This window comes from Balaenoptera borealis, assembly GCF_965194805.1.
Source record: "Balaenoptera borealis genome assembly, chromosome: 1".
In the NCBI taxonomy this organism is placed as follows: domain Eukaryota; kingdom Metazoa; phylum Chordata; class Mammalia; order Artiodactyla; family Balaenopteridae; genus Balaenoptera; species Balaenoptera borealis.
Genome location: NC_138860.1, coordinates 154,619,992 through 154,640,700, shown reverse-complemented (window position 1 = coordinate 154,640,700; position 20,709 = coordinate 154,619,992). Strand labels below are relative to the sequence as shown.

The following is a 20,709-nucleotide window of genomic DNA, read 5'->3' as shown; positions in this document are numbered from 1 at the left end:
TTGGAAGCTGAAAGACCCACATCCAAATCCTGGCTTTGTCCTGTCTTAGCTGTATGATCTTAAGCACACTGTTTCACTTCCCACAGACCCAGTTTCCCCATCTGTAAAATGGGAGCTGAAAGCAGCCACCCCAGGGATTGTTGGGAGAATGAAAAGACACAGTCTATGTAAATAAGCCCTAAGAGCAGTGCCAGGCACAGAGGGAGGAGGCAGTGAAGGAAGCTCTCATTATGACTGGCTCTCACTGTGAGTGCCAAGGACTGCCACACCACCTGAGAATATTCATGCTTGGCCAAGCCAAACCTTCACCGGGGGTGTTTCATGTGGAGGGTGGAGAGAGGGGGACCAAGAGTCCTGCTCTGGCAAGGAAGGAGAAAGTCATATAACTTTTAAATCCAACCATTAGAAGATACATGCCAAGAGCACTTTGAAAGCAGAACACCTATTAAAAATAGCACACCTATTTAAACAGCTACTTCCCATTGAGCAGGGTGGATACAATTTTCTTTTTGGAGGGCAGGTCTGGGGTGTCAGCTACTCTGCTCCACCAGCTGAAACCACAGATGAGAAAGTGCTTTAAAACCTGCAGGCTAAGTAAAGTCTCAAGGCCCTGGTTTGGGAGGGAAAGATTTCACAGAATTAGTCACAAGAAATGTACATGCTTTCCGGGCTCCTCCCCTCAAAAGGTGTACCTGGTCTCCAAGTCCAATTCTCTGCCATCACCTAAGCTCTGAAGAGGGATGTGTGTGTCTGTGTAGAGGTGAAGGAGGGGCAGGAGGACATGGGTCATTTCTCCAGATCCAGTTTAGGTCCAGGGGTTAAGGGGCATGAGAAAGGCACTATCATTTCTCTCAGGCATTTTCTATCCAGAATACCCCCTGGACTGTCCACTGCCATCCACCGTCTGCAAGCTTCCGGTCAACTCATAAAATTCTTCTGCTTGATTCTAGCACAAATGAGAAGTATCTGTCAGGGTGGGCAAAGGGAACAGTACCTTACTTTACTGACAACCAAAAATTGTAAATCCCAGCATACTGGAGAGAGACTAGCTCTGAGCACCCCGCCTGTCACGGAGCTCCCTGTTTCTGAACAAGTCACGACACTGGAGGTGCACCTTGCCCAAGGTCAACTAAGAGCGCAGCCAGTGAGGACCCTACACAAACTTTTCCTGGTCCCTGGCCTCCAATTCAGGGTTATTTTCCATGCATTAATTTACACTTTGAGGGAGAGAGACTGAGGGAAATCAAGGGATTCCTGAGTTTGCAAGAAAAATTAGGAGAACTAGTAATTACTCAACCCCCAAGGAAATATTAGGCCAGCATGTCTTGGCACTTTCTTTCCTCTCCTCTGGAATCTTCCTCCTTTTTGTGAAATCGGGGCACTTGGGAGAGTGGGTGCTGGGACCTGGGCTGGAGAGGGAGAAAGTTTGCCTTAGGTCAAGGGTGGGGACCAGGGGGGAGAGGGAAGCCTGCAAAGGGGTCTGAGCATGTAGGAATGAGAGGAAGGGGCAGAGAAGAGAAGGGCAAGGAATGGTAGAAACAGAGTCAGAAATGAGAAGAGAGGAACCAGAGGGTAAAGACAGGCTAAAAGTAAGAAAGAGGGGAGTCAAAAAGGGTACAGAGAGGAAAGGTCCAAGCAGGACCGAAAGTCGAGGAGAGCCCGAGAGCGTCAGCGTTTGGAGAAGGAGCTGGAGAGGGAGCGCCCCAATTCGCCTCCCCGGACGGAGCTGGAGTCCCGGCGGCAGAAGCCAGAGAAGGGCGTCCGAGGCTGCGTCCGGCGGACGGAGGTGGAGCGGGTGGGCCGAGGTGGGTGCGGAAGGTAGGACCCCCCCAAACCATCGTCCCCGCAGGGCTGGAGTGGCCGCGCGGCCGGGAGAGTGGCCGGGCGGGCGCTCGCTCACCGATCCGGGCGGCCGGCACTGTCCTGCGTCCGGGGGCTGCGGGCGGGCGCGGGCGGTGGCGAGGAGGGCGGCGAGCAACGGCCCCGCCAGGGCGGCGTGCATCCTGCCGGGGCCCGCGGGGCGCGGGGTACCCTTCTGGGCGGCGCCCCTCAGCTGGGCGGGCAGCCCCCGGCTGGGCACGGAGGTTCCTCTGGAGCGCGGGGCTCCAGACACAGGATGCCGGGAGCCCTCTGGGGCGTGGCTGGGTGTCCCTGCCGGACCTGGGGGTCCCTCTGGGGCGGGGCTCCGTCTGTTGCAAGAGGGGGATCCTCTGGGGCGGGGCCCTTTCGCCGGGACGCGCAGCCGGGTTGGCCGAGCCCCGGGGTTGTGAGAGCGCGCGGGGTTGCCGGGGCGCGCGGAGGTCCCGGAGCTGCGTCGCGGTCCAGGGGCGCGCGGGGTTCTCGGGGTAGTACCGGGACGGCGGGCGCGCGGGGTCCCGGGGTTATGCTGGGGACCCGGGGCGCGCAACGGTCCCAGGGGTGCGCGGCGCTCCAGGGGGCGCGCGGGGGGACAAGTGCGGCGGCGGGCGCGGCGGGGGCGGGGGTCGGGTCTGGGGCGCCCGGTGGCCCCCGAGCGGGGCTCAGAGGGGCGGCGGGCGGCCGCGCGGCCGCTGCCCGGGCTCCGCCATGCTGCTCCGCGGCCGGGAGGGAGGGAGAGAGGAGGGCGGGAGAGCGGCGCGGAGCCGGGCCGGGCGGGGGGCTGGGGCCGCCGGGGCGGGGGGAGGGGAGGACCCGGCGCGGGGGGCGGGGGGCCGGGGCCGCGCCGGGCCGGGCCGCAGGGAGTCGGGGAGAGCTCCGCGCCCGGGCGCGGCGAGGCGGGGTCTGATGGGCATGGCAGGCGCTCGCTCGCTCCTCTCCTGCTCCCTAGCTCGCTCCCTCACACGCGGGCGGAGGGAGGCGAAGCCCGCAGCAGCCACTTCCCAACTTTCCAAACTTCCCAGCGCAACTTTTTCCTCTCCTCCCCTGCCCGCGCCTCCTCCTCCCCCTCCCTCTTCCCCTTCCCCTTCCCCTTCCCCTCTCCAGCTCCCCGCCGGGCCGCAGCTTCAGCGCGCGGCCGCCAGAGGGCGACCGGGCCGAGGCCCGAAGGGCCAACTTCAATCCGGCTGCGCGTTGGACGCGGACTGGCCCGGCAGCGACAAATGTGGGGAGATGGACCAGACAGGTCCTGGAGGAATGAACAGCGAGAGAGGAGAAAGGCAGGCGTGGACAAGCACTCCCAGACTGGCTGGACGGCAGCACTGAAAGCCAGGGAAGCTGGTATTTACAACATTTTATCAAGCCCCTGTTCCCAACGCCGGCATGCGGTTAGTAGGTGTTCTGCAGACACTAGGTGCATTAAAACAAAACAACAAAATAATCTTCCTCAGAATTCCTTGAGACTTACCATTTAAATAATCTATTTCTTTGGACCACACAGGATCCTGGTGAGGGGCCTGGAAGGGTAAGGATTCATATCCCAGTTCCTTAGACCATAAGAATCGAAAGAGCCCTTAAAACCAGCTTCCTTCTGTTCTGGAGAGGCAAATGAAACTTACAGAAGACCAAGAGGCAAGATCCAAGCTTCTGGACCTTTTCCAGCCAATGGGGAAACTGAGTCATGGGCACCACCGCTTACTTGTGTTGAGAAGAGTTCACTGACTCTTCCTATACTGATGATAGAGACTGAAGGAGGAATGAGGTAGGATTGTTAGAGCCCACAGCCCACAGAGGCGGGTAGACGGGGACAAACATGCAAAGAGGTGATTCAGGTATAGACGATGAGTGCCAGGAGAGACGGAAGCACAGAGAAATGGGAACAGAGAGGAAAGTCTCCTCACACAGCCCTGGGGCCCAGGGAAGACTCCCGGGAGTGATCCTGAAGGATAAGTCAGGGGCAGCTGAGTAAAGGAGCAGCTGCCAGGGCGGAGAGGTGGGAGAGTGAGGGTGCCTGCAGGGTTCTGCTAGCAGTTAGGCATGGCTGGAGCAAAAACCCAGCAGCAGGAGCTGAAGTTGTGTCTTCTGGCCAGGCTGGAGCGTTTGTACTTTATAGGTACTAGGTGATGGGGAATCATTGCAAGATTTGAAGTAGAGGGTGGCTGGAGCCTTTTAGGAGCCCTGGATTGGAGGGGGCAAGCTGGAAGCAAAGAGACCAGTGGGGAGATGGGCAGTCAGTGGAGAGGTCCCGGACTCCCAGCTCTCCCACTCCTCCCACTCAAGTCTTCAGGCAGCAGATGGAGCAGCTGGAGAATGGCCACTGGAGAAGCTGCGCGAGGAAGACCAGCTGGGCTGCAGGGGCTGAAAGGCTTCCAGAGCCTGTGACCTGAGTCTTTGGGGGGAACACGGAAGGAAAGGAGGGGATACCAGAGACTTTTAGGCTGACCCACCTGAGATTGCCATTTCTGCAGGTCAGAAATAATGACCGTGGGCAGTTTCATCTGGTTCCACCTGCTGGGTGTCCACGCCACCTCGACTCTTTGCTATGCACACTTCTGGTGACAGATGCAGATCAGGCCAGAGGGCCCAGATGGTGCAAGAGAACAGTGCGGCTCCGTGCTTCCAACACACAGCGCTCTGAGAACTGCAGCTGTGACAAAAGGGAAGTCCTTTAAAGAGCCTCCACTCCTCAAGGCTCCAAAACTCCCTACAAAGCCACCACTCCCCATGATGAGGACGAGGTGAAAAGCTTGGGAGGTGGGAGGAGAATTTAATTCCACTGAGAGGGAGTGTGATGGTCTTCACGGGGAACTAGAACATAAGGCAGACAGTGGGTAAGAAAGGACCTGATCAAATTAAAAACTAATCCATATAATTAAAGTGATGGTGCACGTGGCTATGTTTATGGTCTTTAAAATGTTCCAGGGCTTTTTTCCTAAAGTTATAAATGTTTTATTGACTAATTTTCACAAGTGCCAGCTATGACTTCCTCCTCTGTGGTCCTTTCCTATGGCTGTGTGACCAGTGTCCAAACAGTTAACCTCTCTGTGCCTCTCTTGCTTCATCCAGCTTCCTGGCCTCACTATTTTTCTGAGTCAATGTGTGCAATAATGCTTTAGAATCTCCACTGGTAGGGTTACTCATATTGTTAATGAGATGCAAGAACAAACAGGTTTTTCCACTCCTGGGTACATAATACCCAAGAGAACTGAAAGCATCCGTCCATACAAAAACTTGTACACAAATGTTGATAGCAGCACTATTCAAAATAGCTAAAGGGGAGAGCCAACCCAAATGTCCAGCAACTGATGAATGGATATATAAAAGGTGGTATATTCATATGATGGAATACTATTTGGCCATGAAAAATAATGAAGTGCTGATACATGCCACAATATGGCTCAATCTTGAAAAGATTATGCTAAATAAAAGAAGCCATTTACAAAAGGACATATATAATGATTCCATTTATATGAAATGTCCAGAATAGGCAAACGTATAGAGGCAGAGAGGCGATCAGTGGTTGCTTAGGGCCAGGAGAAATGGAGAGATTGGGGGACCATGGCTACAGGGGATTGCATTTTTTGGGGTAATAATGAAAATATTCTAAAATTGATTGTGGTGATGGTTGCACAACTCTGGGAATATACTAAAAAACCATTAAATTGTATAGTTTAAATGGGTGAATTGTATGGTATGTGAATTATATTTCCATGAAGTTGTTACCCCCAAAAAAGAACAAACATGTTTGAGGCCCCAGGAGAGGGTGCTCCCCAAGAACAAGGGTTTCCGTGTTTTCAAACAATTTTTTCTCCCACCTAGTGTATCGAGAGCAGCCCCTGACGAGCAGTCTTAAAGTCCTAGAGATTCCCCGTGCTTCTGCTAACAGCTCCCTGAGCGGCTTCTGGTAGTTCAGCTGTCCTGGCTGGACCTCAGTTGCCCTGTCATCAGGATGAACAGCTCAGGGAGCAGATACCCTTAAGGTCTTCTGCCCTCAACACTACAGCCCAGAGTTCCATGGCCACCGCCTGCCCAGGGACCTGTAGGCAGGATGGGAAGGGGCACAGGGCTCAGGAGGCAGGCGGTGGACTCAGACGCCTGTCTCCTCTCCCGGATCACATCCGGCCCACTTTCCTTTTACTGCATTTTAATTAAGTTGTTCAATCAGACGGGTACCAGGAATCTGTAGGCTGTAACAGCCAGGACAGGAACAGAAGCCTTGTAGCGGAACTAAACCAACAAAGTCTGCCTCTTGAGCAGATCCAGGAGCCCTGGTCCTGCCGAAGGGCATCTCTCAGGCAGGGAGATGAGGGGCTCCCCTGCTATGTTGGACCAAAGGAGAAGCTTTGCTCTGGGCCTGAAGGCTGCCCTCTCGACCGGCCAAAGCCTGGGCTGTGGGCCACACTGGTATTTTCCAGTGGACCTGGCCTGGCCTGACTCCCAGCTTCAACTCCTATCCCAGATGTGCCGACCTCCCACCCACCCCCAGGCTCTGTCTCCCCACAACCCACCCCCCGGTCTTAGTGGGTTAGAAGTTAATCCTTGATGGTTGAAGGTCATGATGTCCTTGGGGGGTGGGAAAGAAGGGAAGAGGGTTCTAGGACCACGCAGAGGTCAGTAGTGCTTAACACAGTCTAGAATGATAGCGAGAGCCAGAAAAAAAGGCATATGCTGAGATGGTTCCAAAAAGGACATTCCCTTACAAGAGTGGGGAAACACACACGCCATCATAGAAGTACAACAGAGGATTAGGCTTGCCATACAATGTGGTATTTGTTCAAAACAGAAAGTTCTACTAGATCCAGCCCAATGGGGGAGGAGGACACAGAGGAATCAGCCCAGGAGTCTGTCCTCAGGGAGCTTGCCACCCAGAGACTGAGACAGAGGTACCCACAAATAGGGTGCTTTGGGAAACAGATGGGGGGTGGGGGAGAGCAGCAACCTTAGGAGAGAAGAAAGTGGGGCTTAGGAGAGAGAAGGTCAGCGAAGGTCTTTGCCAAGAAGGTGACGTCTGGGTTGGTCTCTAAGGATGAGCAGGACTGGGGCAGGGAGTGTGAAGAAAGGAAGGTCACTTCAGACGGTGGGAACAGCGTGTGCAAAGGCAGGGAGTTGTGTTTGGCCTACTGGGAGCTCTGTAAACAAAGATGGGGGAGCTAGAACATGAGAGCTATTGGGGAAGATCAGAAATAAGACTGCACCAAGAAGGGCCGTGCATGACCCTTAGAAAGCCCTTTATCTTGCCCTTCAGAGGATATAATCGTCTTAGCTTGCTCTCCATAAATGGTGCTGGTGGAGGGTGGCTGGCATGTCAGTTTCCAGACAAGGCGTGTTCACAGCCTGATGTGTGCAGCCATCAGTGATAGAACAATGATATGCATTGACTCTGCCAACTCACAAATACTTATGGGGCCCCATGTGTATTGTAGTGTCTAGGCCTGAAGGAATACAGTCCTGACCTCTGGCTACTTGCAGTTATTGAACAATATTCAGGTGACTAGTTAAAATGCATTTCAGTGCCAGGTGAATCATGTAGTATCATAAAAGTCCTGGAGAAGCCAGTGAGAGCTGGACAAGGGCATTAATCCGGGAGGAGTGGGATTTGAATTTGGCTGTGCAGGAAAGTAGGATTTAAACAGGTGGAAAGAGACTTGCTTGCAATCCAGTTAAGGGGAATGATGAAAGCCAAGGGGTAGAGGTGGGTCAGGACCTAGGAAATTCTGGCTGAAGAAAAGGGGTGATATTAAGAATGGGCTGGAGTGGGGCGAGGTGGCACGGTCCAGGTGTTGACAAGTGAAGGAGGAACGGGAACTGGGGATTATCTTAGACCAATTCTCTGCCAGACCCTTTAGCTAAAGGATCTCAGCAACACTTTGGGACATATATTTTTACCCCCATTTTATTTATTTGTTTGTTTGGTTGGTTGTGCCTGGTCTTAGTTGCGGCAGGCGGACCCCTTAGTTGCGGCTCGCAGGCTCCTTAGTTGCGGCATGCACGTGGGATCTAGTTCCCTGACCAGGGATCGAACCCGGGCCCCCTGCATTGGGAGCCCGGAGTCTAATCCACTGCGCCACCAGGGAAGTCCCTTTACCCCCATTTTAAAAATGAGGCAACTGAGTCTCAGAGGGGACACATGGCATACTCAAACTACACAGCTGATATTTAGAAGGCCTGAGTTGTCTAGTTCTTCCTACTAAACCACTTCCTTCCTTTAAGACACCAGTGGGAAGGTAGCGCAGGTTGTATGGGCCAGACCGGGTGGGTCTTGGGAACACACACACACACACACAACCACTGGGGGACAGATTCACACCACATATGGCACATCCTGGGCTGTCTCTCCCAATCTAATTAGGACAGTGGGACGTTTGTCATTTAGGGGACTTTTGCCTTTCACTTTATTCCAAGCTATGTGAGGCTGTGTTCCTCCATTTAGGCGTTAGTAGAAGTACGGAAAGGGAAAAAAGAAACGTGATGCTTGAAACAAAATACCCCATCGAGCTGACCACTAAATAGCATTTAGACCCCAAGTATACACACAGCTGCTTTATGTAATGAAGGCTGTGGACCATGTTCCTGGATATAAAATAACAAACCACATATAACGTTTTACATGGCTGTGTAATTAGCACGGATCTGTGAGTGTGTGAGCCGAGCAGGCTGAGGGAAGGGGGGCTCGGGCTTCTAGCACAGCGAGCTGGAGGGAAGAGCATGTGCTGTTGGGCCAGGAAGATGGGAGTTTGAATCCTTGCTCCTCACTTGGTAGCCCTAAGACCTTGGGCAACTTATTTAAACTCTGTGAACTTCCAATTTCATATCTGTCAATAGGAGTAAAAGTATATGCCTTATAACAAATGGTTTGGCCCTTCCTGCCCCCACAGGAACATTTGGCAATATCTGAAGACATTTTTGGTTATCCTAATTGGAAATGTGCTACTGGCATAACACCTAAGGGCCCGGTGGGCAGAGGCCGGGATGCTGTTAAACATCCTACGACGCACAGAACGGTTCCTACAACAAAGAATGGTCCTACCTGAAATACCAGTCGTACTGAGATTGAGAAATCCTGTCCTACAGAGTTGCTGTTTCAAGGCTATAATCATTACTAACTTTTATTGAGCGTTTATTGTGTGCTCAGCACTGTTCTATCACTTTATTTAAATGTGCTGCCTCTTACCTGTTCATAGTAAATCAATGAGGGAGGTACTATCATTAACCTCACTTTACAGATGAGGAAACTGAGGCTCCAAACTTGCCCAAAGTCTCCCAGCCAGTCAGTGGTGGAGCCAGGTTTGAACCCAGAGGGTGCCACAAGCTGAACGGAACTCATGTGACTGCTTCAGTGCCTGGCACGTGGCAGTGATGGTAAAGTGGGTGAGAGGACTCGCTCATTTGTTAATGCGGCACATATGTTTTGACAGTCGAATTGATGCTAAAGAATTGGTGAACAAATAGGCAGGGATCTGTCCACACAGGCCTTACTTTCTAGTTCATGAAGAAAAATAATGAAGAGGTAACCCAGACCAGTGGTAGAGAGGGTCTGGTGGGTGCTAAGGAGTCTGCCAGGAGAGGATCTGGGGGAAGAGCATTCCCAGCAGAGGGACTAGCCTCGGCAAAGCCTGGAGGGAGGGACCACCTTTTCTCTGTGTTCAGGAAACAGAGAAAATTCCAGCAAAGCCTGCCTCTTAGGTCACAAGGGGGAAATTCTAAGAAATTACATTGGGGAGATGGGAGGGGCCAGGTGAAGTAAGGGTTTGAAGGTCAAAGTGAGGAGTTGAATTCCAGCTTTATAAGAAGCCATAGGAGGGTTTTAAAGAAAAGTAACACAATTTGATTTACATTTTTAAAAGCTGGTGCAGACTTTGGTGTGGAGGTTGGTGAGCTGGAAAGTGAGGATTTCGAGGAGCCCAGTAAGGGCACTAGGGCAGTAATCGGGGTGAGGATGGCGGTGACTCCATCCAGGGTGCTTGTAGTGAAACTGGAGGAAAGTGAGCAGATTTGAGCTGAGGACAGAGAGGGAGGAGAGGAGGTGGACATGGCCAGTTCAGGCAACTCTTTCTCGGGTTATTGTGGGAAAGAAATAGAGTGGTGTAAGAACACGGGTCAATGGAGGGACTTAACATCACGGTCATATAGTGTCTGTATGCCGATGTGAAGGATCCGGCAGAGAGAAAGGAGCTTATGACCCCAGAGCGAGAGGGGCTCTGTGGAGAAGCCCTTGAGAAGTACTAGAGAAAGCAAGAAGCTTGCGATCCAGAGATGATGGAGGGGCTCATCCTTGTTAGGACAGCTCAATCTGTTATTACAGGAGCTCGGGCAGCAGGTATGTGAATGTTGTAAATAGTTGAGAAAGCTGTTCTGAAATACTTATTTCTACTTTCTCAGAGAGAGACATCAGTGCCCTGACCTGGGCCACTGGCCAGCCCCAGCCCTGACCACCAGTCCAGACTGCGCTCTGGCCCATAGGCTGGATATCTATTCCACACAACCATCTCCCTTTGTTCATAAGGGAGACCCTGGGAATGACCGTGGATGACTCAATGTAACCCATCTTAACAGCTGAAAAGGCAACTTGAAGCAAAGTTCTGCAGCACCAGGACAGATCAAAAGATGAGGGCTGCCTTCAAGACAGTATCCAGAAGGGGAGTCCCCAGGACCTGTGAGAGGAGAGGGTTGTTAACAGTAGAACCATTTGTGGGGAGTGTCTTAATGGGAGGAGAGCCAAGAGGCCATCAGAATGGGTCAAACTTTGGGCTTCATTAGAATGAGAGGCCCAGACTGATATAGGATGGAGAAATACTGAGACTGTCTACAAGGACTCAGCAGAGTGAAGTGTAAATGGGTTAAGTGGGGTTATCGGTGATTCAACTAAATCTGGGAATGCTGAGTGCTTTTGCAGCTTTTCCCTTTTATATGGGTCCTTGTAGGACCAATGTCATTTGTGCAATTAGATTTATACATTTATATGGTAATTAAGAGTTTAGAACCTTAAAATATATGCTGTATAAGAAAAAGCTTCACAACTCTTAGCTTAAGCCCTCAGACCTCAGTTTCCTCATTTGTGAGGTAAGAGCAATAGTAATGCACAACTCACAAGATGGTGGATGTGAAGGCGCTTTGTGTACTGCAAAGGGCATGAATATTACTTTTATGATCGTTATTAATGACATTGATAAAAAGAGGCCTCAAAAGTATCTCCTCTCCCTCGATAAGCATTTTCACGCTCTTCTAAGAAGTTATGAAAGAGCGCAAGTCATCTGCAACACGGATGCCTTATGCAAGAGGTCATGAGCATCCAGGGCATGGTGGCACCCAGGGCCACTGCACTGAGCATTTGGGCAGGTCGTGCCTTGCACAAGGTCACTCTCCTGAGGAGGTGAGTGGGCAGTGAAATCCAGGGGCAAGGGGCTGCATCTATGTTTGATTCCACAAGGCATGGTACAGGCTGGGAGTGGCTCTGATGGCACCCACCTGAACACTTCCTAAAATATTTAGGCTTGCTTGGCCTTAACATAGCAAATTCAGTGATGGGGAATCAGCTGACTTTCTGCCTTCAGCTACTGACATTTTCATGATGACTTTCCAATCTGTATCTCCAGATACAGAGGGTCTCTCCTTTACTTGAGTGCCCTGTTTTTCTCTCAAACTCATCATATCCAAATTCAAACCTCCATTCTTCTCAATTCAGAATTTGGGCTGGATTCTCTACTTCTCACATTTTATGTTTGAAAGCCTTTCTATTAATCTTATTTGGATATTGCTTGTGACATTCAGTGACAAGAAGCTTACTGCCTTCTGAAATAGCCAACTCTACTTTTAAGCATCTCTTAACATTTAGAAACTTCTATGTATTGAGCCTGCATCTGCCTACCTGCACCTTTAACTCACTAGTTGCTGGTACCCACGCTTGGGATCACACAGAACAAGTCTTCTCCATTTTCTTCATGACAGCTATTTATAGATTGACAGGGACTAAGTTACCCTGTGTCTTATTTCTTTCTTCTGTTCCTTCTAGAAAAGGTTTTGCTTCTTTCCACTCTCCTTATCTTCATTTATAAAATTCCTGTGTCTAATGGAAGCAGCCTAAATATCCATCAACAGATGAATGGATAAAGAAGACGTGGTATACATATATACAATGGAATATTACTCAGCCATGAAAAAGAATGAAATAATGCCAAGTTCTTAAGAGGGTCAATTATAAGGAATATCACATATACAGGGAAAGGGTAGGTTTAGACAGAAACTTCATGAGGATGGAGACCAATGGAAGTGTTTTTCATTTAACGTTGTGCATTGCTCATATTCATAATAGCTGGTCCTACTAGCTGCTGTGACTAACTGATGACATTGGAGCACTTTCTCTGTGCCAGGCATTTAGCCACGTGTAGAGTTAGGAGAGTTCCAGTTGTTCTACCTCCTCACGAACACTTGGTCTTGTCCATTTTTGTAATTATAGTCATGCTAGTGGGTATGAAGTGGTATCTCACCGCGGTTTCAATTTGCATCTCTTTAATGACTAATGATGTTAAGCATCTTTTCCTGTGCTTATTTGACATTCTTATACCTTCTTTAGTGAATCATTTGTTGAAATGTTTTGCTCATTTATACCAGGCTGTTTGGCTTTTTACTGAGATGTGTTAGTTCTTTAAATATTCTGCTTTCCAGTCTTTCGTGAAACAGTTTTGCAAATATTTTCTCTCAGTACATGGCTTGTATTTTCGTTTTCTTAATAGTATCTTTTGAAGAGCAAATTTTGAAGAAGTCCAAGTTATCAATTTTTTTTGTTTTATACTTTGTACTTTTAGTGTCTTATTTAAGAAATCTTGGCCTAACCCATGGTCATTAAGATTTTCTCTCCTTTGTTTTCTTCTAGAAGTTTTATAGTTTTAGGTTTTACACTTAGGTCAGTGATCCATATTTAGTTGAATTTTTATGAAGTGTGAGGTAAGGATCAAGGGCTTCTTTTTCTTTTTTTTTTCTTCTTTTTAGAAAAGGATATCCATTGTTCCAGCACCACTTGTTGAAAAAATCATCCTTTCTATATTGAATTGCCTTGGCACCTTTATCAAAAATCATTGGTTATTTATACATGGGCCTATATTTGGATGCTGTTCTGTTCTGTTGATATAGATATCTATATTTATAGGAACACCATACTGTCTTTATTACTATAGATGTATAATTAGTCATGAAACTGGGCAGTGTAAGTCTTTGTTCTTCATTTTCATGTTTGTTTGGCTACCTTAAATCATTTGTGTTTTCATACAAATTTTAGAATCAATTTGTCAATTTTTGCACAAATGCTTGCTGAGATTTGGACTGAGATTGTAATGATTCTCTAGATTTACACCTTAATAATACTGTCTTATGATCCATAAACATGGCTAATCTCTCTTTGGTTTTTCTTTAACTTCCCCTCGGCAATCTTTTGAGGTTTTCAGCATATACAACCTGCATATCTTTTGTAAAACGTTCCCCTAAGTACTTCATAATTTTTGATTCTCTTATAAATAGCCTTTAAAATTTTTCAGTTTATGACTGCACTTTCCAAGTGTATAAAATACAATTGTATTTTGTATATTGTTCTTATTTCCCATAACACTGCATTTTCTATATCTATTGAAATGATCATATAGGTCTGTGATGATATCCCCTCTCAATGGCCAAACTCATCTGGAAATCACAGGGCAAGGGAGTATAGTTAATGCAATGCAGGGAAGCCAGCCTCTCAAAGCAAGAGAGTAGAGAAAGGTGGGAAAAGGATCTGGAAGGGCAAACAGAATATCCGGCACAACACATGTGCGTGTGTGAGTGGATGTGCCTCTGAGTTCTCTATTCTATAACAATGGCCTGTCTGTTCATCTGTTCTTATGCCAGTACTACAAAGCATTTATACCATGATTTTGTATCATGTCAGTATCTGGAAAAGTGAGTTCTTCTCTCTTCATTTTTCTTTTTTCAATATTTAAAGCTTCTAGGTTAAATGTATTTGTATTCCTCCATGTACATTTTAAAGTAGATTGAGTTCTCAAAAAATCAACTGGAATTTTGATTGGCCTTGTATTAAATGTTTATATTGATTTCAGAGAAGAGATATGTTTTTAATATTAAGTCAACCTGTCTAAGAGCAGTAATGTGTCTCTGCTTATGCAGATAATCTTCTATGTCCTATATTAGTGTTATACTCTTTTACATAGTGGTCTGTTGTATTCTTGGTTAAATTAATTCCTGGGTACTTCCTGTGTTGCTGCTACAACGAATGGTGCAAATATTTAGTGAGTGCCTTCTATGTGCAGGCCCTGTTTTGGTTGCTAGGGGTACAGTAGTGAACATGACCGTGTCCCTGGTCTCATGGAGATGACACTACAAAGACAGACATCACACGTGTAAACAGACAAATATGTGGCCACACATTGTGAAGAGCTGAAGCAAAGGCCCAGCTTTCCACCCTGGCCCTCTGCCTTCCCAGTGTCATTTCTCAGTGCTCTGTGTCACTGCTCTTACAAAGATCCCAGCCAGATGTCAGGAAAGCAGGATTTCCAGCTCCAGATCTGATTCTATCTAGCCAGTTTGTTCATCTTTAGAATGAAGAGTTGCACTACACAACCTTTCGGACTCTTCCAGCTCTATACATCTTCTTTTGTTTCTTTCTTCTCTCCCTCTCTTTTTCTTTCTCTCTCTTTCTTTCTCTTTTTCCCTCTCTCTCTTTCTTTCTCTTTTTCCCTCCCCACCCCCCATCTTTCCTTCTTTCTTTCCTTCTTTCTTCCATGATTGAGTATGAAGGGAAGAATAGTATTACCTTGGGAAGAGAAACTGCTTAATTTTCTTAAAACTGTCTAGTTTTAAGTTCCGTTGAGATGCTCAGACCAAATGCCCACAGTAGAACATGCAGGTGTGACTCTTAGGAGTAGAATCCATGCTAGAGATGGACACTTGAGAGATACACTGAAAGTCATTATGTGAGTAAGACCACTTAGAGAGTGTATAAAATAAGAAAAGATGAGGATTAAGAATAGAAACCAAGGACTGAGGCATTGAAAGTAAAATTAGAGAGAGGAAAGGTCTTTCAGAGGAAAATTGCCATAGGTTTAGTTTTATAAGACAAAGGTTTTTAACCTCCTATGAAGACACTTTGGAAGGAAGTTTGATGATTCATAATCAATCTTTTAGAATCCTTTTTATATCATCCTCACTCTGGAATAAAACTGGTCAAACTGATGGCCTTCTATGATTCGAAAGTATAGCACTTACTTCTAATGATTTTGTTAACAAGATGTTGGAGCAAGCCACCTCATTGCTCATTGCCTCAGTTTCCTCATCTGAAAAATGGGCATGGTAAGGCCTATTTGATGAGGCTGTGGTGAATGTGAAATTTGAGTCTAGGAAAGGAAGAAATGTCTATAGAATTAGGAAATATCAGTGTAACCATTCTCTATGATAACACCAAGGGTTAAATTTGCTTTCTGTCTTTGACCTTTTTTTTTCCCCATCCAGTGGTTAACGTTTTTGTAAACTAGTGTTCGTACCATTCTCACATATCTTTTCCTTCTGTCTCAGCTCTTCTGGGCTCCCCACACCCAGCAGTTGGGAGATCAGAAAGACACCATCTGCTGGTTAATAAACAGACATGTATTCGTTTATAAGCTGATTGGATCAGGGTGTCTTGAAGTCCGTGTTCTAAATGTTCATACATTCCATCACTTATCTGAGGTCACACCCAGAGGCTCTGTGGCTGGGATGAATCACAGCTGAGCTGACCATCCTTCCTGGAATCCATGGGCTGCAATGGACGTGAGTTTAGCCAAAGTGGACACCTGCCACCTACTCAGAACAGAAATGACTCCTGGTGATCACATCTTTACCGAGTCCCCTTAGAGCCCCGATCAGCAAGCGCTGAGGATCATGGATGGAGCTTCTCTTGAGTATCTTCTGCATGCTCAGTACTGGGGTGCGGGCTGTGTGTGTGGGGGGGGTGGAATTAGCAGAAATCAAGAGACCTGGAGCTCCTCAGAAGGAAAGAGGATAGCAGGGGATGGCGACAGTTTTGCGACAGAAATTTAAGGCATTTCATGGGCAGCTTGTAATTTATCTAGACCAGATTGGGATCTAGCAATCCATAACTTCCCCCAAATGAATTAATACACTGCCTAAAGATTCTAAAACCTCTTTAGTCTCTCTGAGCTTATTGACTTCCGTTGGATCCCCTCTTGCCCTGAAGCGTGTTTACTTCTCTGGGAGTCACAGGCTCTCGTGTTCACAGGGCTTGGCAAGGGCCTTGGTCTGTCCTCCTCCAAGTGGAGATGAAGAGCTGCAGATTTATCTGGGCTCCACAGCCATCTTCCTTGCATTCTTTATCCCCCAGCTGAATATCCCAAAGACATTAATAGATGAAAGGGCGATCGTTTGCTTTTTTTTAAGAAGAGATGTTGGAGAAACAGAATGAAGCACAAAACCCAAAGGAGTCAGTCATCCCACCACCCAAAAGTTTACAAGAGCAAAAAAAATCCTGTTGTGAGAAAGGCACCCACGGGCCCATCGGTTTGCATGGTACTGCTATTTTTCAGAAAGGTGCTCAGACCCCCAAATTTAAACGTGCTTACCCAAAGTCTTATAAAAGTCACTGGTAGAATTGAGATTAAAATCCATGTGTCTTTTCCCCAGTCTGAACTTCCACTGTGTACTGCAGGGAGGACTTAGGACAGCTGAAGAAGGAGGCTGTCACAGGAGTGGCCCAGCGTGGGCGGGGGTGTGTGTGGGCGGGGGTGTGTGTGGGCGGTCCAGGACAGAGCCCGGAGCCTGCGGTCACTGTGCCAGGGCCTGCATGTCACTCACGGGTCGCTCAGGCCGGTCCTGCCTTGCTTTCTGTCTTAGTCTCTTCCCCTAGAAGGTTGGGCTTTTCAGATGTGCTCCCCTCGACACAGCAGGGCTGATCTGGTGGCAGGGGCAGAGGCACCAGGGCCGTGTCTGTTGGGATGTCTGACCTCTCCAGGCCCACTCTGAGCTGCACACCCACCGCCAAAACAGGGTCTGAAAGCCAGTGGGAGGTGAGTGGATATTGGTACTAGAGATGGAATGTGGACTCACAGTCAGACAGATTGAAATTCAGGACCCAAATCTACCAATTCTTAGTTGTACCAGCTTACACAAGCCATTTTCTGAGCCTCAGTTTCTGAATTTGATTTTCGCACCAACCCAGGCGAAGAAGGCATATTAGAAAACCAAGCATCAGAGAGGTGGCATGGCGGCCCCAATGTCATACTAATCATACGAGGGGGTAGGTGCTGGCCGAGCTAGCCCACATCCGTGCCAGGCAATATGTATTAATCCTCACTCCAGCTCTGGGAGGGAGGTACCATGCTTATCCCACTTTATGGATGAGGGAACTTAGGTGTTCCTCCCGTGTTCCCTGAGGCTGGCAAGGAAATTCCTCCCACTTTGTAGGGGAGGAGCTGGGGCGCAGAGAGGATGATAGATAGTGTGCCCGGCTCACCCAGGAAGGAGTCGGTGGAGGAGCTCAGTCTGAGTTCTGGTCCCAGGCTCTCAGCTCAAGGCTGTCTCACCGCCCACACTTGCTGGGCCCCGCCAAGCCCCAGGGAGGGCATCCCGCCCTGGCATGTGCTCTCCTTGGCCAGCTTCGCCCCTCTTGCCTGGGAAGCACTGCCCTCATCCCCTGCCAGACAGACTTGTTGCCCAACTTGTGGGCAGGAGCCAAGCCTGGCAGCCTTTGGTGCTCATCCAAGTCGAGCTGCTCTTTCCTGTGCCGAGTTTAGCACACAGCTCGGCTTCATCATCCAAATATGTCCTGCCAGACAGGCCTCAGCTGCTGGCCGGCAGGGCACCTGGCGGCCCGAGAGAGCTTGGCACTAATCGGATCCAGCGGACATAAATCAGGGCTCTCGTTGAGAGGAAGTCCAGCTGTTCCCTGGCAGGCAAGGGGTGAGAGGTCAGAAGGATGGTAGGGTGAGAACCTCCCACTAAAAGGGGTTGAGTCCGTAAGGGCCCAGTGACCTTAGCAAGTGTCCTGAACCCTCTGGTGTCTCCATCCATCCGAAGTTAAGAGGTTGTACCCAATGATTCTTATAGTTCATGCCAAAGTGTAGAGCGGTCCTGTTTCTTGCGTGTCTGTGTGTGTGTGTGTGTGTGTGTGTGTGTGTGTGTGTGAGATGTCTTTCCTTTCTGCTTGGAGCACCATCAGGGATAAATCTCATTATATCCTGTGGAGCGGAGGGCTGAGTGCCTTCACCTGACTCAGGGGAGGTAAGAGATATTCCTTCCCATGAACACAAGATGTCCCAAGGGCTTTCTATGTCCGGAACCTTTGTGGCAGAAGGCTTGGATACACCTGGAAACAGAGCAAGGCCCTCTAGGAAGGGAGGGCTTCCCAGCTAAGCTGGGTGGCTCACTGACAGGTGGGTAGGAGGTTGCTTGTCAGGATCTGTCTTAAGAGCAGACTTGAGCTGGAAGCAATCTGTGGTCAGCTGTGCTGAGATGAGGCTGGAAAATGGTGGGTCATGTTTGAAGACAAATTATAACAACTCTACAACCTGTGATTTTGCCAAGCACACATGCGCTTAACCAGCCATGCAGTTACTAGTGCATCTACTCACATGCTCAGTGTTTAGGAAGCACCCACCATGTGCTGGGTGCTGTGCTGGGCACTGGGAATATCGACGAATCGGGCTCCACTGCTGCCTTCTTCAAAGTCACGGTCTACAGGGAAGGACGCGCATCAGAAAAATTGATGACAAGATAGTGTGATGAGTCCTTTACCAAAGATATGTCCGCACTCCTCTGAACACAGAAGAGGGCGTTAGGGACTCTGACTTGGCAGGGGTGGGGGTGGTGGAGGGGACAGACAGGCTGCCCAAGAGAAGGTGGCATCAGCAGCAACTTGGAGAGTAAGTTCAAAGTCCTGGAGGGGAGAGTTAGAAGGGAGAGAGCATGAGCAAAGCTGAACGGAAATACCAAAGGGATGCTGTGATCAGAGACCGGCAGAATTCCATGTAGCCTGAGGGAGGATGGATGCTCGGTGGAGGGCAGGGGTGGAATAAAGGCCAGAATTAAGGCTGAGGCTTGGTCAACTCAAACCATGTCCCAGCTGGGGAGGGGAGGACCTTAGTTTGTTCCAGTATGTGTTTTATTTTTTTAAACAGCTGTTCCTAACCCTGCCTGTGCATCAGAAACACCTAGAGAGATTTTATACAATACAAATGGTCCACACCCTTGAGATCCAGACTTAGCTGGCCTGCGAATTCTAAGGTAGCTAGCTGAGCAGCCTAGCATTTCTTAAAAATGTAAGACGCTGATAAACGCAATGGAGAAAAAGAAAGCAGAAAAGGGAGTCAGAGAATGCTGAGGGAGGAAGGTGGCACAACCTTAAATAGTGTTTTAAAGAGAAGACCTGAGGGAGGAAGACGTGGGAAAATCTGGAGAAAGACCCCTCCAGGTGGAGAAAACAGCAGGTGCAAAGGCCCTGAGGCAGGGCTGACTTGTCTTAAAGGAAGAACAAAGAAGTCAGTGTTGCTGGAAGGTAGGAGATGAGGTCAGAGAGATAATGGGGGCAGGTGGGTTGTGTTGGGCGTACACCCTGGCCTTTTTGAACCATTGATTTAGTCCATCTCATCCAGCATCTAGTGAGATACGTCTTTTCTGTGTCCCTCTTTCACACAAGACTCTGAACTAGGCTGTGTGTCTGGGTGGTGTAGAGGAGCATATTGCTGAGTAGAATACAGGCTCTGTTTCCCCACAGATCCCAGTCCGGGAGGAGAGGCCTAGGCCCATGCAACCCTTTCCAGCAGAAAGCAGATTTCAACCCATGCTGCTATCCTGATTTCAACTGTAGCAGAAATATCGTCACAGTTCAAGGTGGTCTTAGAGAGAGGGGGCACGTGAAGGGTGGGTAGGGCTTCAGCAGGCGCAGCAGGAAGCACTTGCCCAACGAAACAGGACAAGTGCATGGCCAAGATGGAGCCAGAATGGACGTCCGTGGTTTGGGGGAGGCAGCTTGAGACTGCGGAGTCAGTAAGTCCCGGGTTTCAAGTCTGCTCAGCCTTGAAATTTGAGACCAACTGGTTGCACATGGCTTTACATCTTTGTGTCTCCCTGGTCTCAATTTTTCCCATCTTTTCCATGGAGTTAATCCCGTCTCTGAAGATTGGCTGTGAAAACTGATGAAGTAATGCGTGTGCACATGTCTACCAGCCCAGGGACTGGTGGGGAGCAAGTCTCGGGAAGTGAATATCACGTGGTCCCTGTTAATGGTGAGAGCCCCTTCTCTTTTGCTGCACTGGGCTGCTTCCATCAACTGCAGGAGGAGGAAGAAAGCCAAGTGGCGAGGGCAGGAGAGCACGGCTTGGTTGTTTTCCTCTCCACATCCAACACCTCTTTCTGGCTTTATGGAAGCCATTATGGGCAAGGCGCCACCTGGCAGTACCCATAGCGATTCCCATTGCCCATCCCATTGACCACTGTGCTCCATATGTCAACCACACCCTGGAGCTGCCATCCCTATTATTATTGCCTTATTTCATGGGGTGGGGGCATGGGGAGGGGACAGCAACATCAGGGAAGGAACCAGGGCTTCTCTGTGTGTTTTTTCCTCCCTACCATACTGACCTTCATGTCCAGGCCATACGGACCTCGGAGGAACCTAGCACACCAAGGTGAGCTGTGAGCTGTGGAGCAGGTGGAGGAGCTGGGGACACCCCCCCCCCCACACAGCATCCATCCTAAGTCACATTGGTCATTGGCCCTGTCCCCGCTGCCCTGCCAGGACTCCCAGCTTGGCCCTGCCCCAGCTCTACCCTCTGGCCTAGGCCCCCTTCTAATTTGATTTAGGTTTCTGGGGAGAGGGGCTGG

The 20,709-nt window shown here is 49.0% G+C and overlaps 1 protein-coding gene and 1 long non-coding RNA gene across 5 annotated transcripts in view; one reads left to right on the top strand and one right to left on the bottom strand.

Moving 5' to 3' along the window:
• Positions 1–2,592, bottom strand: part of TRABD2B (TraB domain containing 2B) — a 221,111-nt gene extending 218,519 nt beyond the window's left edge. Inside the window, exon 1 of one of the 3 annotated variants that reach the window (XM_082371016.1) lies at positions 1,901–2,592. In XM_082371016.1, coding sequence (XP_082227142.1) covers positions 1,901–2,002 — 102 coding nt within the window. In that variant the 5' untranslated portion in view covers positions 2,003–2,592. The remainder of the gene's footprint in view (positions 1–1,900) is intronic. The other 2 variants (XM_082371015.1, XM_082371014.1) reach the window with 2 other exon arrangements.
• LOC309618437 lies at positions 704–8,443 on the top strand. 2 transcript variants are annotated; one of them, XR_014238478.1, is made up of 3 exons: positions 704–1,805; positions 2,962–3,242; positions 3,356–8,443. It is a non-coding gene; the product is annotated as an uncharacterized lncRNA (long non-coding RNA). The 2 variants fall into 2 exon arrangements; XR_014238479.1 differs by having other exon boundaries at positions 2,962–8,443.
• The last annotated feature ends 12,266 nt before the right edge of the window (positions 8,444–20,709 follow it).